Here is a 13,734-nt window from a genome sequence, read left to right as displayed (position 1 = left end):
AGAATTTAAATAATTTAGAACATAAAATTCATAGTTGTAAAAACTTTATCTATTTAGAAGTTTATTTACTAATTTAAGAATTTAAAAATAATTACAAATGCATTTTTTAAATTTTGAAAATATTATAAATGCTTTTAAAATTGATAGTAGTTGGGACTGAATGATTAGATTCATATTTGCTAACGTTAGTTATTTGTAAAAATTTGTAAATGACTTTTTAAAATTTTAAAATTCTAATAATATTATAAATACCTTTTTTAAAATAAGAATAGTTGGAGTTAAATTAGTAATTATAAATGCATGATTCATATATCAAATGCTGAGCAGCTTGAGATGCTGTCTGGTGCATTTGCTGGAGAAAGTGACATGGAGTTTATTGAGAACCAATTCAAGATTACCATATAACTTTGAATGAATCACCATTTTGGTCCTTGAAATTGTAAGAATCCATCAACTTTATGAGGAGCAGGAATATATATGCTATATCATTGAACTTGAATTGCATTGGTGAGACCAAGTCTCAATAACTTACTCTGATGGAAGCTTAAATTCTCAGTTGCCTCTTGTTTTAGAAAAGCCATCCAAGTGGCTGTTCTGTTAGTTATGATGCAGTATAGATGAAGATGATAGTTTGAAATTCAACGATTGGCAGGCTTAATCTGAAGTTTTTCGGGTTATTACAGAAACCTCAAAATTAGGAATTTCATAAGATGGATATAAAAGAGATTAGGGACGAATTAATTAGAATATCATAAGAACCTATATTCACCTCCAATTACAGGCAAATTAGGGTCATTTTTGTCAATTTCTTTATTAATTAGTTAAGTATACTTTTGTTAATTTAATCTATTTCCACTTCAAATAAATTTTAAACTATTAAAATAATTATAGTTTATTTACAAAGAGAATCTAGCTTATTTGATTCAACGGTTTGAGTGTACTAAATTCTTTAGTATTATCTTCAATTTTTATAGATAAACAAATTAAAGATTTATTTTATAGTTTAAAATATTTTTTTCTTATAATTCTTAGGTATTTTTTTTCTTTATAAATATTGATTTTTAAGGACGTCTTAGTTATTTTTTTATATCCCCAACCCCAATCTAGAAAAATCAAATGGTTAAAATCATAATTCATTAGTTTTAATCATTTTGAGAACAAATATGTGTTCCAAAAATTTCCGAATTCCTGTCTGAACTCAAATAAATTAAGGGGAAAATTGAAAAGAAAGCAAGCAAAGAGTGTTACATGACAGTACCCTGCCGTTGTTTGCTAGGCGATAAATTAGTGATAAAAAAAGTGAATGGAAATAATTTGATGCGTTTGGTGGAGAAATAATTTGATAGAAATAATTTTGAAAGTAGTGGGACTAATTATATTATTAGTTTTTATTCATTTTTCTATCATTTATTTATCTTTTTTTTCATTTTTTTTAACAAATACTTTTAATTTTTTTTTCATTCATCCTATTTTTCTCGTATCTATCAAACATGATTATGTTTATATCAATGCTCCAAGTCGCATTAGCATCTTACTATCATGTTAACATTTTTATTAATAAGTATGTATAGTTTGTGAAGAATTTTGTACATGGTTGATTAATTAAAAATTATAATTAATATAATTTTTTAAGTAATTATTATAAATTTTTTATTATATATAATGATTTATAATCAAATGATAACGTAAACGTGTTATTATTATACCATCAATACTAAGAAAGAATCTAAATCACATAATTAAAATAGTAGAAAATTAAATTCACTAAGTGAGATACTAAGAAGAGCCAATTAAATTAATTCAGAAAATAAAGAAATATTTGATATAATAATTTCGTCAAACCCATATACAGACTTTATCCCATCGTGAAAACCGATGCCAGCCGTTTGATTCGATGTTCTCCGATTTCTCTGGCACGAATCAAGGTGGTTTGGCGGTAACCATGGTTGTGTTCAGCCACATCCCCAACCAATGGAGTTTCACCATGCTAACTCTATTCTATGTTTCTACCTTTAACCATCTAAGCTCTTGTTACTGTTAGTGTTAGGTCTACCATGTAAAATTACAATTACTGTTTCCAGATTCTCGTATCTGTGGACTTTTCTATCATTCTTTCCCTTTAAACTTTTTTTTTTAATCTTATGTTATCATCATCGTTTGATTTGTATATCATAATTTGCGGTTTGTTTTCTTCCCCATCACTTTTTCTTTGTTTTCCTGAGAAAGTTTCTGCCTTTTTTTACCTCCTTCCTCTGATCCTTGCTGGGACTTGTCTTCTGTTTTTTTTATAAAAAAAAATTGTAAATACCATTTTCCTTGTCTGAGTCGCTACTTTTTCGATTTGAAGTTTTTTTTTTTTAGTTTGAGTCTTGTTTAGGGCAGGACCCCCTTTTTTTGTTAGGTTTTCTGTGGAAACTGGAAAGAATCTCACTGGTTAGATCATGGTTATGTATTGAAAATTGAAACTTCAAATTTGCGACCAGTGAAATTTTCTGCAAGTTTTTTCCCTGTTACCCTTTTGTAATTAGAGGGTGACGATTTTCCGGTAAAGTTGGGGGAAATTTGATAGCCTAGCCTTAGAGAGAGAGAGATGAATTTTTTTCCAGATGAGGTAATTGAGCACATATTTGACTATGTGACTTCACAAAGGGACAGGAATGACTTGTCTCTGGTGTGCAAGAACTGGCACAGGTTAGAGAGATGCAGTAGGAAGAGTTTGTTCATAGGGAACTGTTACTCCATAAGTCCTGAGAGAGTGATAGAGAGGTTCCCTGAGCTAAAGTCCTTAACTTTAAAGGGTAAGCCTCATTTTGCAGATTTTAATTTGGTTCCTCATGGTTGGGGTGGTTTTGTGTCTCCTTGGATTGAAGCAATGGTGAAGAGCAGGGTTGATTTGGAGGAGCTGAGGCTGAAGAGGATGGTGGTCACGGATAAGAGCCTGGAGCTACTTTCGCGTTCTTTCATGAATTTCAAGTCTTTGGTTCTTGTTAGTTGTGAAGGGTTCACCACCGATGGACTTGCAGCTATAGCTGCAAATTGTAGGTGAGATGAGTAAATGTGTGTTTATTGGAGTTTGACTTGTCAACTTGCTGATCGTTCAGGTCTGTTTGGGTTTTGGAAGAGCACTAATTGAAGGAATCTAACAACCACTACTAGTTGCTGATTTTGATGTTTTGTCCGTCAAGTTTGGATTTGTTAGTTAATTATCCTCTTGCTTTGTATGTAACTAGTGATTGGAGGAAAGGAGTTCAATTGCTTGAGTATAGCACGTTATCAGTTTTGACTTTTATTTTCAATCCAATATAAGATTATTGATTTGTGTTTATGCATAGCTGATGACTTACCAACATGCCATGATGGTTTGCTAACAAGTTGGTGTTTAAGACTATCTTGAGTTTTATTGTACTATGCATACTCGAGTTCATTAAATTGTCAATTTGTGAATTGTTTGAGATAAATTTCAGAAATGTTCAGAAATATATTCTTTGGATTGACCTACAGGTTGTTAGACTTGTTGTCTTGACTTCTCAGTTCACTGTTATAAAATGTAGGTTCCTTAAGGAGCTGGATTTGCAGGAAAATGAAGTTGATGACCACAGAGGCCAGTGGCTAAGCTGCTTTCCTGATTGCTGTACATCACTTGTTTCTCTTAATTTTGCTTGCCTTAAAGGACAGATTAATCTGGGGGCTCTTGAGAGACTTGTGGCGAGATCTCCTAACCTTAAAAGCTTAAGGTTAAATCATACCGTGCCCCTCAATGCACTCCAAAGGATATTGAGGCGAGCACCTCAAATAGTGGACTTGGGTATTGGGTCATTTATCCCTGATCCAAATTCAAATGTCTTCATTAAGCTAATGAACACCATTATAGAGTGCAAGTCAATAACCAGTTTGTCAGGGTTTTTTGAGGTTACTCCTCGATGCCTTCCAGCTATATATCCTGTTTGTATGAACTTGACAGCTATGAACCTTAGCTATGCAGCAGGGATTCAGAGCAGAGAGCTAATAAAACTAATTTGCCGCTGTGGGAAACTTCAGCGATTATGGGTAAATATATCAGCCTAAGTCTTTTCTTTTCATCTATGTATGCTCTTATGTTGTTGAATATCAATAATTTCTATACTGGTGCAGATAATGGATTGCATTGGAGACTTTGGACTACATGTTGTGGCTTCCACATGTAAAGATTTGCAAGAACTAAGGGTTTTTCCGTCTGTTCGTGTTGGTAGAAATGACCCTGCAGGAGTCACAGAGAAAGGACTTGTTGCAATCTCTATGGGTTGCCCTAAGCTTCACTCATTGCTCTACTTCTGCCAGCAGATGACAAATGCCGCCCTCATAACTGTGGCTAAAAACTGCCCAAATTTTATCCGCTTTAGGTTGTGTATCCTTGACCCAACAAAACCTGACCCTGATACAGTGCAGCCACTCGACGAAGGTTTTGGCGCAATTGTGCAGTCTTGCAAGCAACTTCGGCGGTTGTCACTCTCCGGCCAGCTGACTGATCAAGTTTTCCTTTACATTGGGGTGTATGCTGAGCAGCTTGAGATGCTGTCTATTGCATTTGCTGGAGAAAGTGACAAGGCTATGCTCTATGTGCTGAATGGATGCAAGAAACTTCGCAAACTTGAGATAAGAGATAGCCCTTTTGGTGACTCCGCGCTTCTCATGGACGTAGGGAAGTATGAAACGATGCGATCCCTTTGGATGTCATCCTGCGATGTCACCATTGGAGCCTGCAAGGCACTTGCCAAGAAGATGCCAGGACTAAATGTGGAGATCTTTAATGGAAACGAAAAGGTAGATCGTGATGTGGACGATGGCCAGAAAGTAGAGAAGACGTATTTGTATAGAACACTGGTTGGGAGAAGGAAAGACGCACCAGAACATGTATGGACTCTGTAGGTGTGCATTTTGGCTATTTAAGTTCTTGTTATTAAGCTGTTTCACTAGACTGGTCTTACTTACTGATTAATGGAACTTTGGTCAAGGTCAGTGATAAACCAATCAACTCAACAAACATCTGTTCAAATTTAATCTGGTATACAGTTAATGTGTGGTTTGGCTACCAATTTCTCAGTTAACTGTGACGCCAATAGATTAGTGGCAGGCACAAGAAAGTATCATGAATTGCCATTCTCCGCAGCATTATATTTGAGACCCTAAATCAATGGTGTGAAAATATAACTTACAGGGAAGCAACCTTTAGTACTCAGGACTTTTTTAACTAGCTAAAAGTTCTCTATTTTTGTCTCGGAAGTTTTATCACCAGAAATCTTTTCAACATTGTACACATGCTTCATCTTGGAGCTTGAAAGTATTATAATTAAGAAGATACAAAACAATTGCAAATGTCAAGACTGTCATTGCAACGATGGACAAAAAGAATTTTTAAAAAACAATTAAATTAGTCTATGAAATGCATAAGATTTGTGCTAATGAAATAAAACTTGGGTTGAATTGACCCGCATAGGTTGAATCTCTGCGTAAATATCTCATTGACTAATTTGTGCTTTGAACACCCTCTGGAGTATCAATTTGATGTCTGCACCTCTAGTTAGGTGTCTATGATTAGTTTTTCTTAACTACAATTAAACAGAAGACTCAATTTTTTAAAAAAAATCAAGAACCTAATTATTTTTTAAAAAAAAAAGATAAAAGTTTAGGAATCTAATTAAATTTTTTTATTAGTATGAGGATCCATAAAGTAATTAAACATTTTTGTGCAGTTTTTTTATTAGAAATAATACTATCGTTTAAGGTATATATTTTTTCTTTCCTTATACTTTTTACATAAACAGACAAGACGAATGGAATTTTTTACCTTTTTTTTCATTTTCTCCCGTACCAAATAAATTACAAATAATTCACTTTTTATTTTTCAATACTTTCTTTCTTTTTACTTTCTCTTCTAAATCTAGCATACCTTGGTCTGTTCTTATTTTTTATTTTGTTATAATAGAGCATAACATGTATTTTTCAAGAAGTAATTATTATTTTTCTTTCTATTTACAAACTTGGGAATCTGCAATAACCAAAAAAACACATTATTCAACTTCATCCAAATACTTGGTAACGCCAATCTTTATAGAACATACTCTCTCTTTTTTTTTTTTTATAAACTACGTAACATACTTCTATTACCACTTTATTAAGACCATTTAGATAATTTAGTTTCTAACTTTCTATTGAAAATAACAAAAGATGAAAAATTATTCAATTTTGTCAGCTACAGCCACAGCAAAACCAAAGTTTCATACAACAATGATTTTTCACAAAATCGAGATAAGTACCTTCTATGAGCCAGCATTAAACTCTGAGAAGCTATACAATAAAAAATGTATATCCCTGGCATATTAGAATTTGTATATGAGAAGCTATGAGAAAGCATGTTTGAGAAAAAGACAAAACAGTACAGGTTACAAATTGTAATGTATAAACAGACACTTCAACACTAACACTAAAGTCTATCCTTAGCGTATTAAAATGGTTCGAATTATCAAATCATTAATTCATTCCCGAGCATATATATGAACGTCAAGTTGAAAAACGAAAGGAGGAGGAAATTGCTTAGATAAAAAAACGTTTACACTAGTCCTGCACTCTACTTAACAACTCTACTATAACCTACTAACTTTGTACTAGCAAGTATTTTGCTTAAGATGTTTGATAAGCTATATAAAGTGTGTAAATACACTTGAGTAATTTCAATACTCATTATATTTCAACTTTCAAACATTAAACACTTTTTTTAATCACAATGTCAATTGTTAATTTATTAGTTTTTATTAGCAAGAGAAATTAAATCCACAATTTTTTCTTCATTTTTTTCTTTCTTAATTACCCAAAAAACCTTATATCTTCCCAAACATTAAGAATTTGATTTACGTGTAAAGTAAGATAGAGTTACGCGTTGGTCGCCTGTTAAAGACTTGTAACAAAAAGAATAATTTGTAGCTTGCAGCTTGCAAAGACTCAAAGTTGAAAGAATAATCAAATTAAATTAAAGAAAAATCTTAATAGGCTATTGCGAACAAGATATTAGTAGGTGACCTGTTAATGGATATAGGATATGCAAAAGGCACCAGCAAAAAGTACCCATTCTCCCTTTTATTCTCTGTTCTAATTCCATTGTCCTTCCCGGTCCTCTAATAGAAGAGGCCTTCACAATTACTTGAAATTCTCATGCTAAGTATAAAAGAAAATGATACTGATGTGTAATGAAGAAGAAAATGATACTGATGTGTACTGAAGACGAGTAATATGAAACAATTTTAACCATATCATTGTCTGTTACACCTTATAAGAAACGGTTTACACTTTCCAATATAGTGTTCGTACAAAGTAATTCATATATGATATAGACCACATCACAGAAGCTATGCACAGACCAGGATTTAGGGTAGAGGGGAAAGACCAAAGAGTTACAAGAATGACCAAGACTTACCACCTCTCACTTATTATCTAGAATTGTAGCCACATTTCTCTATAGAGCCATAACCAAGTGCAGCAAACTGAAGAAACAACTTTTACGATGTGATTATCAGAAGCAACACTCCTCTAGCACACAACAACAGCAAAGCGCTGCGATGCTGCAAATGTAAATGAAAGATTCTTACTATTAATACCACCATAAAAAAGGAGACAAATTAGAGTACAGAAAGAAAATATTTCATGCAATTCTTTTGTTTTAATGAAAAGAAGTTGATGTCTCAAGCTGAAATAAAACAATTCTATAGCACTTCATTTATGATGCATCAGCAAAGCTAATTGAAGAATTCTGCATACTAAGGATTAAGGGCATGAAACATCTCTGCCTATACTCTGGGTTGAGAATTTATAACAGGAAAAACCTCAATTCAGGAATAACTTCAACTAAATAATCAACTAATAATGCCTTGGGGTCATCAGTGAAAATGTAGAAAGATAGTAAGTAATTAGCAGTTTAACACATATAACAATATTAATATGTATGATTCTATAGCTGTGTGTTGGACATTTCAAAAAGTAATATCTACCTTATAATAATGTTTTACATTCAAAGTTAGTGGTTATAGTTTTAGGCATGACACTGCAACTGAGGTTAAACTTGATGCATCATCAGAGTTGTGAAATGTTAGCTTGAGCTGTCTAAGCCCAAGGCAACATAAACCATAATAAATCAAGCCTTAGCCTCCCACTTCTCAACTCAACTCTTCTCACTTGCATATAATAGAATAAGCAAATCCTTCCACATTGTTTAACCTCAAATTCTTATTCACTCTTCCATTTGAATGTTTAGTCAACCATCAAATCCGCCATAAATCAACACAAACTTTTAAAGGTTAAAACCCTCACAAACTATTTAAAACGAAAATGCTCACAAGCAAAAATATAATTGCCACTCTACCAGGAGAAGTAGATCTAAAGTGAAATAACAAAGCCACAAGGATAGAATAGCACACTCTAAACAAAAAGCTAGGCTGCAAAAATAATAAATAAATACAAAAGGCAAGATATGTTTTGGATTGCTCAATTTTTGTTAATCCCTATACTTTTTTTAGTCACTATGATGTCAGGACAAAATATCCACTAGCTTAAATGATCAGTAATTTGGGCCGAAAAACCTGACCGACCTGCCTTTCCTTCCGACCACATTTTATCAATTCACAAATGATTCAAATCCAATTCAACTAGAACTAACAATTATTTTAAAAACTTTCATATTTATTTATAATTAGATTTTTTTTATCGGTAAATGCTATTTTGTTGGAATGTTAGATTTTATTAGCAGAGGAGATTGAACTCGTGACCTTTCCCCCTTTTCCTTCTCCCTTAGCCATCCAACCCCCCCTTATGTTTCATTTTTTCTTTATAATTAGATAATTTAACCCTCACCTAGTATCATAAATTCTAAAAAAAACAAGAGGACTAAAAAAATTAATTTTAAAATATAGGTACAAAGATTGATCCTAATAAATAAATGAAAAAAACAAACGTACCAGCCTCGGAGGAACGAAAAGCACCCAGGCTCCTCATGGTGGTGATGGTGATCCACGTGCTGGTAGTGGTAGTGCGGCGGCGGAGGCGGCGGTGGATGCCCGTTATCGAAGTAACCCTGATAGGAGTCGTACGGCGGACGCTGCGGCGGCTGCGGCGGAGGGTACCCACCGTATCCGTGAGGCGGCGGCGGCGGAGGGTACCCTTCATGAGGCGGTGCGGATGGGTAACCCGGTTGGGGTGGAGGGTAAGGAGATCCGTACCCTATTAAAAAAAAAATTATTAATTGGTGAATCTGGTGGAAAGGATGAAAAAATTAGAATAATTGAAATTGAAAAGAAAGAATGATATAGGTTAGTGAGAGTACCTGGGGGAGGGTGGGATTCGTGTGATATTCTCTGGAAATTGCTCATTGGACTTGTTTTCTGAGTTTGTGAGAGGGAAGAGCTCAAATAGTAATCATTCGCCACACCGGACCCTTACCGTCTGCTATCCACTTTCCATACATCTTAACTTATATAAATAGATAATATGACGTAGGAAAAATTAAATATATTAATGGATTATTTAAAATCATGGGATTTCCAATAATTTGGACTCAATAAATTATATATATAAAAAAATTCTTTTGTGTTCTTGAATGACAAAGGTGTCTAGATGGATACTAATCATAAATAAATTTGCATGACAAAAAATAAATCTAGCTGTATTTTCAAAATTTGATAACTTACTACCGTTGAAACTAGCAAGGACTAAAATGAAGAAGAAATTACAATTTTAGGATTTTTTTTTTAAATCTTGTCAATTTTAAAGATTAAAATGATAATGAATGACAATTTCAGGGAGCAACTTCACTACTCACTCGTAAAAAGATATTAAACACCCTGTGAACACATATCTTTTTCTATCATTGCGTCCGAACGACTTATTTCATTTATACTTTCCCAACTTCCCTTTCCCTTGCTTTCCATGAGTCCGAGACACATATTTGAAGGGTGTATATATATATATATATATATATTCCAGTTTACTTTGCATTAGTTTTCAAGTTTATATTATTTTTCTAATCAAATATATTTATAATTTAAAAACAACATGTAATCTTTTAAATGCCCATCCTCCTTCCTGTTTAGGGATGGTTATACTCCACCTTGATTGGTAGCGAGGATCAACGTAAAAAATCAACTTTGTTAGGGATGAAAGATGGGGATGAGATTAGTGTTAGGGAGCATAGGGACCAATAATGTTATACTCATATTGACCCTACTACCTTGTTATCATGCCTTGTAGAAATAGGATAAGTCATACTTAACTTTACTAAGCATAATTTTGATATTGATTTAAAAAACATATCATACTAAGTACTTGTTTATCTATAAAAGATTTTTTTTAAAATATTTAATTTGACCCGCATAAATAGTTTGATTTCACCCGAAAGTTTATTTAAAAGCCTACTTTACAATAATTTATCACTACTAAGATAAAGATATAAACAGGTACATTAAATTTTATAGCAATTAAGTCTAATTAATTTGTTTATATCACTTAAACATATTTTGTAATAAGACTTCTATATACCACATAAATTTATCTTTTTCATAAAGTTATAAGCCTAAGTTAAACACTCCATGTAACATTTAAAAAGATAATAACAACATCAAAAACAAAAAGAAAAAAATATTTATATGTTTATTTAAATACATAATATATTAGACTTAAAAGCTTCATGAATGATCAATAATTTATCCTTTTTTAATTAAATAAGCTTTAATATAGAAAAGCTTTAACATAAATTATTTTCTAAAAAAGTCTAACTTAACCTAGATTTGATATAATTAGTTATAAATTCTTATGAACCACTTAACCTATTTTCACCCATACATTTACCTGTATGCTCCTCAGACAATTATAATAATTCATCTACTTTCTTTTCCATCTTATTTCCACTTATTTTTTCTGCATTTGTCTTTTCTTTAGTTAACATTTTCTCGAAATCTTTCCTTCCTATAATTTTCCTTTATCCATCGACTCCATTTCGTGGGGGGGATAACCGTTGCCCATTCTCCTCTCATGCTTATGAAAGAACAAGTCTTGTATCAACAGAATATTAAACTAATAAAAAGAATTTAAGACAGTATTCAAACAAATTTTGATAGCACTCTAATTTGTTATTTTTTTTATTATTTCAATATATACCTTTAATTTTCTATAATAATTTCGTGCAAGAATATTATAGTTTATGACGGACAAAACTCTAATCACATTCACATAACAGTTAATTAAACTGGGCCAAATTAACAAGCAAGACCAAACATCCAAAGAGGGAAAGTTAATCATCAATTACATTAAAACGACCCAATTCGCCCCAGTGGTGTGGAAACCAATCAAATCAAGGAAGAAGCTTCAACACGCACGTGCCAATCTTTCTCAATTCACTCCCTCTGGTTCATCTTATTTTCTTCATCAAATCCACGTGTGTGCATGTGTTTGACATGGAGGTAATTGGTGATTTTTTATTTTTTTTTTCTAGCGACGCCCATGAGGGTTCCCATCAAACAACTCATCAATGCAAGTCTCAACATCTTCAGCTTGATACTTAATATATTTTACAGTTTGCCTTCCGGGATCTAAGTATTGCGAAAACCTTCCCAAGAAGGACCTGTACGCCGGAATCACGAGCGCGGAAATAGAAACCCTAAGCTCCGACTGAAGCTGTTCGTCGTACACCACCCACGCGCTCTGCGTCTTGTGAATCTCCTCAAACGCCGCGTTGAAGCTCTTGAAGCGCTCCTTCAGCACCGGCTTGTGCACCTTCCCGTTCTCGTTCAAACCTTTAGGGCTAAGAGAACTCAGAATCTTGCTCCACGTTTCAACCTGGTAGTTCTTGTGGTAAGTTCTCAGCTCCGTCGATCTCTTGCGACACCACGTTTCTCCCATCACTTCGTAGATCTCCGTAGAGCCTTTTATCTTCTGAACTATGTACCTTCCGTTGTTCATCATGAATATGCAGCTCAGTGGTACTTCTTTGTACAGCTTCGCTTTTCCTTCGAGATTTGTGTCCAGAAGCTCCATCACCCTCATTAACTGCGCCGCGAAAGGTGACACGTTTTCTTTCTGTTTGTTGTTGTTGTTTGGTTTGGTATCTTCGTATTGTGGCCTGCTTGTTGAATCTGCCCGCTCCATTTTGGAGTGTTCTTTGAACACTTCTTCTAAAGTGTCTTTGTATTCACACGCTAGCCTTAAGTAGTTCATGATGTAGCGCGTGAGGGGATGCACCGCGCCGCCGGCTACCGGAGTTTTTCCGGTTTCCGATTTGATAGAGTTCTCGAGGTCACAGAATATCAGCACCGCCGCCTCGCCGAGGCGGCACTTGGCCGAGGTCGTCTCGGCCTTGATCTCCCCGTCGTCGGCGGGGAAGAGGCTCTCCATGTCGGGAATAACGTCCCTCAAGGTCTCGTACATGTCGAGGAACTTGAAGAGCTTCTCGCTGGCGCGCTTCGTCATGGCGACACTCTCCGCGAAATTGAGAAGCTGGATCATGATTCCGCGGGAGAGGTTAGCAAAGAGGCTCGCCGCGATATTGTTCGTCGATAGGGAAGAATCTTGCTCCTTCTCTTCGCCGAACACTGACTCCGCGAGCCTCCACTCGCCAGGGAACCACACGGAGGTGCATTCCTTCCACGTGTTGATCCACAGTGGGATCTCGCGCTCCAGTGGCTCCCACTGCATTTTCTGAACTTCATCGATGCTGAGCTTCTCGTAACCTAGTAGCTTGTGCATTCCGTCTTCGAACGCGTGCCTTCGCGAAAGCGCGTAGACATGGCAGCACTCTTTTCCGTAACCGCCTGTGATCATTTCTTTAGCTATTTTGCTCAGTTTCGTAACCGTTTCCTCCGGTAAACCCGGGAAATCCGTAACCATTTCTGCAGGTGACTCGGGCTCAGAAGATTCCGCCACTTGTTGTTGTTTCCCCTTCTGGTTCTGGTTTTGCTCTGCGGGTTTGGCTTGGTTTCTAGATTCTTCCATTAGAGACCGAAACTCGTCCTCCAAAAACGACATCGCACGCTGCTGAAGCGCGCCGAGGCCGTTGATTATCAAGTCTGTTTTTCCCTTGACCTTGTCCTTGTTTTCTTCTTGATCTTCCTCTTGATGAGATTGAGCGTACTCCGAGAAATGTTTCATCAGCTTTGAGATGCGATTCACGCATTCCAGAAACGACGATTTCTCTTCCGCATTCTCACCCAATTTTGCCTCATTTGTTTCGTACCTCTTCATTTTCTCTTCCACTAGTTGCAAGAAAATGGGGATGAAATTAGGCGTATCGAATGTGGTGACTTCTTTCTTGTTAGCATCTGCATTGTGTTGCTGAGTGGCGAGCAATTTGTCAATGTCTTCTGAAACCTTCTCGAGGTTTGGAGGGGGAGAATCCGGTGGAGCCTCCGCGGTTTCTTCTTCTTCTTCTTCCTTCTTCTCTTCCTCTTTGGGATCTTGGTCTCCCTCGGCGTGATCTGAATCCGCGGCTTTTTCTCCTTCGCCGTCCGTTTTGGCGTCGAGTTTATTATCTTCGGGCTCCGGCGCTGCCGGCGAATTGGTAGTGTTGTCGCCGGTGTTCATGTCTTCGGCTTTGCCAGAATTCTCGGCAAGGTTCTTCTCCATTGTATTGTGATTGATGCGATGAAGATTTGGATTCCCTCAGTGAAAGAAAAACAAAATAAGGTGTTTCAGAATGATAAATGCCAATACAACATTGGAGAA

General features: G+C 35.4%; 3 protein-coding genes across 3 annotated transcripts; 1 reads left to right on the top strand and 2 right to left on the bottom strand.

The window, feature by feature from the left end:
• The first annotated feature begins 2,590 nt into the window (after positions 1 to 2,590).
• LOC114382949 (protein AUXIN SIGNALING F-BOX 2-like) lies at positions 2,591 to 5,079 on the top strand. The gene is made up of 3 exons (XM_028342498.1): positions 2,591 to 3,042; positions 3,552 to 4,047; positions 4,132 to 5,079. Exons 1-3 carry the CDS (start codon positions 2,591 to 2,593, stop codon positions 4,903 to 4,905), a joined length of 1,722 nt encoding a protein of 573 aa, XP_028198299.1. The 3' UTR covers positions 4,906 to 5,079.
• A 2,160-nt stretch (positions 5,080 to 7,239) lies between these two features.
• On the bottom strand, positions 7,240 to 9,503 carry LOC114382938 (cysteine-rich and transmembrane domain-containing protein WIH2-like). The gene is made up of 3 exons (XM_028342487.1): positions 9,347 to 9,503; positions 8,982 to 9,243; positions 7,240 to 7,592 (listed from the first exon to the last, which is right to left on the bottom strand). The coding sequence occupies exons 1-3, from the start codon at positions 9,390 to 9,392 to the stop codon at positions 7,544 to 7,546; spliced, it is 357 nt and encodes a 118-aa protein (XP_028198288.1). The 5' UTR covers positions 9,393 to 9,503; the 3' UTR covers positions 7,240 to 7,543.
• A 1,737-nt stretch (positions 9,504 to 11,240) lies between these two features.
• LOC114382924 (exocyst complex component EXO70B1) lies at positions 11,241 to 13,734 on the bottom strand. Its single transcript, XM_028342480.1, has one exon. It carries the CDS (start codon positions 13,633 to 13,635, stop codon positions 11,506 to 11,508), a length of 2,130 nt encoding a protein of 709 aa, XP_028198281.1. The 5' UTR covers positions 13,636 to 13,734; the 3' UTR covers positions 11,241 to 11,505.

This window comes from Glycine soja, chromosome 2, assembly GCF_004193775.1.
Source record: "Glycine soja cultivar W05 chromosome 2, ASM419377v2, whole genome shotgun sequence".
Taxonomy (NCBI): Eukaryota; Viridiplantae; Streptophyta; class Magnoliopsida; order Fabales; family Fabaceae; genus Glycine; species Glycine soja.
The sequence above is the reverse complement of the archived record's forward strand: the minus strand, read 5'-3'. Positions and strand labels throughout refer to the sequence as shown.